At 35.6% G+C, this 5,032-nt stretch overlaps 1 protein-coding gene across 1 annotated transcript in view; it reads right to left on the bottom strand.

Moving 5' to 3' along the window:
- Nucleotides 416-5,032, bottom strand: part of LOC107645086 (regulator of nonsense transcripts UPF3) — a 5,331-nt gene continuing 714 nt past the window's right edge. The window contains exons 2-12 of the mRNA XM_021103446.1: nucleotides 4,665-4,771; nucleotides 4,094-4,189; nucleotides 3,867-3,965; nucleotides 3,647-3,726; nucleotides 2,468-2,566; nucleotides 1,930-2,062; nucleotides 1,617-1,717; nucleotides 1,026-1,473; nucleotides 801-887; nucleotides 559-677; nucleotides 416-480 (exon numbers count right to left, since the gene is read on the bottom strand). Coding sequence (XP_020959105.1) covers nucleotides 442-480; nucleotides 559-677; nucleotides 801-887; nucleotides 1,026-1,473; nucleotides 1,617-1,717; nucleotides 1,930-2,062; nucleotides 2,468-2,566; nucleotides 3,647-3,726; nucleotides 3,867-3,965; nucleotides 4,094-4,189; nucleotides 4,665-4,771 — 1,408 coding nt within the window. The 3' untranslated portion in view covers nucleotides 416-441. The remainder of the gene's footprint in view (nucleotides 481-558; nucleotides 678-800; nucleotides 888-1,025; nucleotides 1,474-1,616; nucleotides 1,718-1,929; nucleotides 2,063-2,467; nucleotides 2,567-3,646; nucleotides 3,727-3,866; nucleotides 3,966-4,093; nucleotides 4,190-4,664; nucleotides 4,772-5,032) is intronic.

The raw sequence follows: 5,032 nt of genomic DNA, 5'->3' as shown, positions 1-5,032 counted from the left end.
ATTTTGCAAACTTTAGAAAAGAAAATGAATCAAGCACAACCAGATATACCCGGATAAGAAAAATGTCATGGTCAACCCACTTCGGGTAGTAAAATTTTAAGAGTGTCCAACACAAATTTGAAGCAACATTGGTATCGCAAGTTGCAAAAACTCATGAATGTCATAACTTATGAGCAGTGGGATATGTGCAACATTGACGTTGCATTCAACACACTGATTTAAACCAATACAATGGTTTCACAAACAAAAGATAGTGACCTTCTTCATAAACGGAGAAAGAAAAGACTAAAAAGCACAGGGTTAAAGTATGCTTACAAAATAGAAAACTTCATCAAGAACTTAAGATTTTCAATAAAACACCCCCACTGTTTCAAGACTAGAAGAGATATCAGATGATAAACATAGGTGGGAAATGAGTAATGACTTACCAGATCTGGATTTTTAGGATCCTGAAGATGATTTCTGAACCCAGACTTGTTTCTGCAGACACAATAAGCACTTTAATCGGTTAATCAAGGAAGAGGCATGAGAAAGTACATTAGCAGTTGAAATGTATACCTCGTGAGCACCATGCCCACCACCACCTTTTTTGGATGCCTTCCCATCACCTAAACTGACAGCAACATCATCCTTCCCTATATGGGAAACTCCTCGGCGAGTAAAATTCCTTTGAGGACCTAGACAATTCAAACGATCAGTTGAGGGACGTATCCGTAATCCATTATCATAAGGCAAGAAAGAAACTACGGTGTATATTATGACTCTTTCATAATTAGCCATAATCAGTAAAGAGCACCAACCATTCTCAACAGAGGTACTGCTACGTCCAACTATGGAAGCTAAAGATTCCCCATTCCTGTTTGCAGCAGTAACATTTTCTTTTACCTCTGCCAAAACCAGAGGATAAACAAATTTTATTATGCCAAATTTCAAGTAGGGTATTAATTTCAAAAGAAATATTAGATAAGATATATTGTCTATTTTGTTGGTAAACTCAATGCACAGTCAAAAGGTCAAACCTTCACCTGATTCAGGAAGAGTAGGCTGTATCAATGAGGATGGTGACTGCTCATTATCAGCATGTGAAACATCAGAACGACGAAGAGGTGTCCAAACACCACGGTCAGGTCTATCCTTGTTTCTTGTACGTTTTTCTATTTTCTCACCAACACTACCCAAACCATGTGTATCCTTTTTTACAAACTTTTCATCCAAAGATCTTTTGGAATCCCCTTCAGCATTAAGTTTGCTGCTTTCCAAAGAACGAGCAGGTCGCTTTCCATTATCTGAACTTAAGATTTGAATCTTATGTTGGGTCACAGTTGAAGGTTGACTTTGACGAGCCTCACTATTTAGAAGTATGCTCCTAATCAACCTTCCACTAGCTTCACGCCTCTGGTTCTGTTTTGCAGTAGTTGAACCAGCTGAATTTCCAGATTGTATACTTTGCTGCTTTATCACACCCTCAGTGGTCTGAAAGTGCCATAAAAATTTCTTAATAACAAATTCACAGCAATCAGCTCACCCCATGTTTGAGTAAGGGTCAAAATGGAGATCAGCATCGTATTAATACTGTAGAAAAGGAAGGGACCCTTTATGGGTAAAACAAAACCTACAATAGGAATTTCCCGTTGTTTTCCTTTCAGAAGAAGGATCTTTTTCTTTCCCGAGTCAGAAGTCACCGGGATTCCAGAAATTGGACCTTCAATGCCGTGTACTTCATTCATGGTGGGAAAAAAGTAATATTAGCTGAGATGAATGAGTATACATATTTGAGAGTGTGTGTGTGTGCGCGCGCGCGTGTGTGTATATAAGCACGTATGAATTAAAGATTCATCTTCTACTCCTCTACTTAAGCACATATGAACCAAAGGCATTCACAGGAAAAAGCTAATCAAACAAAATAGAAAGGAAGAAAAGTCAAATTACAAGTTTCAAGTTCAGATATTCCTTTTATATTCGAAGCAGCTGATTGATCCTCTCGCCGGGGGACCACAGTGAAGGCTGACTTGTCTTTGGACTCTTTTCGAGTGGCATCCTTTACATTGTCCTTTTGAACATACTGAAAATCAGAAACAATTTCAACAAGTCACAGCATCTGCTATTTTTTGGAAGAATGAAGGGAACATTGATTAGAAACAATCAATTATTAAAGAGAAAAGAAAAAAACAAAGCTAATTCAAACTTAGTCATGTAATGCCACTGGCGTACAAAGACATTTAGCAGTGACTGATTTCTTGAAGCCTCAATCCTTTATTTCTTTCTGTTTTTATAGAAGAAGGCTCAGAGTCATTCTAAAGCTCAAGGCCCGCTAAAATGTATCCTCAGAATGAAGTGAACCATTGACAGCATGTTCATCTTGTATTTATAGTATTGACAGAAAAATTAATTCTTCTATGAAAATGTCAAGGCATTCAAAATAAGCCAATTTATAGAAAATGCATTCTTTTTAATTACTAAGACTTACTTTTTTCTTTTCCAAGCCTCGTTTGGTATTGCCTGAGCCAAGCTTGCCTCGCATAGCAGCTCTAGCACTTCTGCTACCTTTTGTGGTGACTGGGAAAGCCTATCATTGATTAATAAGCCATAACATATGGAGTATTGTTAAATAACAACCATGATAAACCATCCAAACTTATGTTATCTGCAATGTAACAAATTAAATTGATATAGGACTAGAATAATTTTACTCAGCAGGTGAGGAAGACAAGCCCATTCCAGCTCAACTGTTGTCGATTTATAAGACCCAACTCACCAATCATAACTTAATCATATGTTCACCAACCAATCAGTAATAGATCATCAAAACCCATAACATTCAATGCTCTCTCAAGATTACAAAATACAAGAAGATCCATTCATCATGATAAATACAAGTGTAAACCTTCCCCGTATTTGGAAGCTTTGCATCAAGTAAGAATGCAATTAATGGCTTAATTAAAAAGGCATAAAAATGCTTTCAAATAACATTGACGCAAAGTGGGTGTCCATCTCTGCCTAAACTTAATAAATTGAAATGGTTAACATTTTTACATACTATTATTAATTAAATTTATACAAAATGTCACTCTTTTTAAGCAAAATTAAATCCTGATATCAGCAAGTGTCAATCCCACTTGCAGCCATTATCACGCATTGCTGTCTTTGAAATGTTAAAGCATATTAAGTGCGTGCACGAGCATATCTTAAACATTTGAAATATAATTGTTCAAATCTCTGGGCCCTATTTGGTTTCAGAAAATGTTTTCTGTTTTCATTTCCAGGGTTTTCTGTTTTCACAATTTTATGAAGGAAAAAAAAGTGAAAACAATAAAAACTAGTTTTATGTTTCCATTTTCTGTCTGTACTTTTTCCTTCATAAAACCCTCAAAACAAAAATAAAACACAAACCAAACAGACCCTTAGTTTGTAAAACCATCATAATTCTAATCAAAACTCAACATAGCCAGCAGAAGCCTAGTAAAAGCACATGGGCGTAAAGATACAATATAATAATTAATTCACTAAACTTCTAACAGTTGTCTGAATCAGGTTAAACAACAAGAAGATGAAATAAAACACCTTATCAATAAATCAATCAGCTGCAAATTAAATGCAACATTGAGAGTCTTAACTAATGACATAAAAGTAGACCTGGAATCATTACCTGCGCACCAATGTCAACAGAACGTTTCTGACGAACATATTCCATCAAGGGTGTGACAATAGGTCCTTCCTTGTTGGCCCCTAGAATGAAGGAGACCATTAGGCATGGTAATTTTGAAATATGTCTTCAGATAAATCTTCATGGACTTGTTTAACCTCAATCTTATGACTTATTGCCTACTGACTTTTAATCAAATAAATTTGGTGAAGCTATAACTAACCAGCTTGCTCAGCTTCTTTTCTTTCCAATTGTATTTCTGCACTGGGAAGATGTTCAGGAGGCTTTGCAATGAATTTGAGGAACTCAAGGTAGTCTGGATCTGTCCTTGTCATCAGGGGCAAAAAGACAAGGGGATTAAATGAAAAGTGCACATGTTGTAAACCCCTAACTACCTAGCATTAGAACATTTAAACAATTAGACCACAAAAAGTTAAATCACATTAATACCTTTATATATAGTCCCTTCACGACCATCTTTTTTCGTAGTTGGTCTTGGAACACGCTGAGAAGGTGCATACTCTACTATTGCTTTATGCTGCGCACCTGATTGAATACTAGACATTAAGATTTTGAATACCATTAAAACATTCAACATTAAATACAGAAAAGTAAAACAAACAGCACATAAAGTTTTATATAAATTCTTTATTTAGACTTTTTTTTTAACTTCAATATTATTGGTTTTGAGGGGTATGATTAGAATAGAAGTTCAAAATTGAAGGAAATGATAAATATGAAAATATGGGCCTCTGTTCATAAAATTTGTGAAAAATGTTGATTGATCTATAGACGAGGTGGAATTTTAAGTCCACTAAATGAATTCTGTCATGGAAACAATCAATTAAAGTTGCAACAAGCATAGGCCTTTTAGAAAGCTAAAAAATAGTACAGAAAACATCACTCATGTTTCAAGGAAAAAAAAATTATCCACCACAACAGAGCAAACAAACTCGTCTAAGTGTTCACACAAATGATTGGCATCAAAACAGTTATGGACAAAATATGCCTCGTGAATTACCTCTCTCGTTGACAAAAACATGTCCATCAAAGAACTCAGCAAACTCAAAAACATCGTCAGGACTCTTGAAGTCTATATAAGCTCGAGAATGCCTCTGGTTCTTGTGGCTGCAAATATTATTATAGCATGCAGAAATTGCAATTTCAATGTTATGTTCTGCTTTGTTTCAGTCCAACGTAAAAAGAGGAAGATGGAACTATAATTTGACCAGCAAGATTAAAAGTGTCCGAGAGCCAACAACTACAACTTGATCTAAAGCCCTAGGATTTATTAAAGTATATTCAATGAAAAAAAATGGTGCAGATGCAGCCAAGCCAACAAAACAAGGCTGGGTCAGTATAGCAATAGCATGTTGGTTCATTTCTCTT

Source organism: Arachis ipaensis, chromosome B05 (genome assembly GCF_000816755.2).
Source record: "Arachis ipaensis cultivar K30076 chromosome B05, Araip1.1, whole genome shotgun sequence".
Lineage (NCBI taxonomy): Eukaryota > Viridiplantae > Streptophyta > Magnoliopsida > Fabales > Fabaceae > Arachis > Arachis ipaensis.
This window is presented reverse-complemented; position numbering and strand designations above follow the sequence as displayed.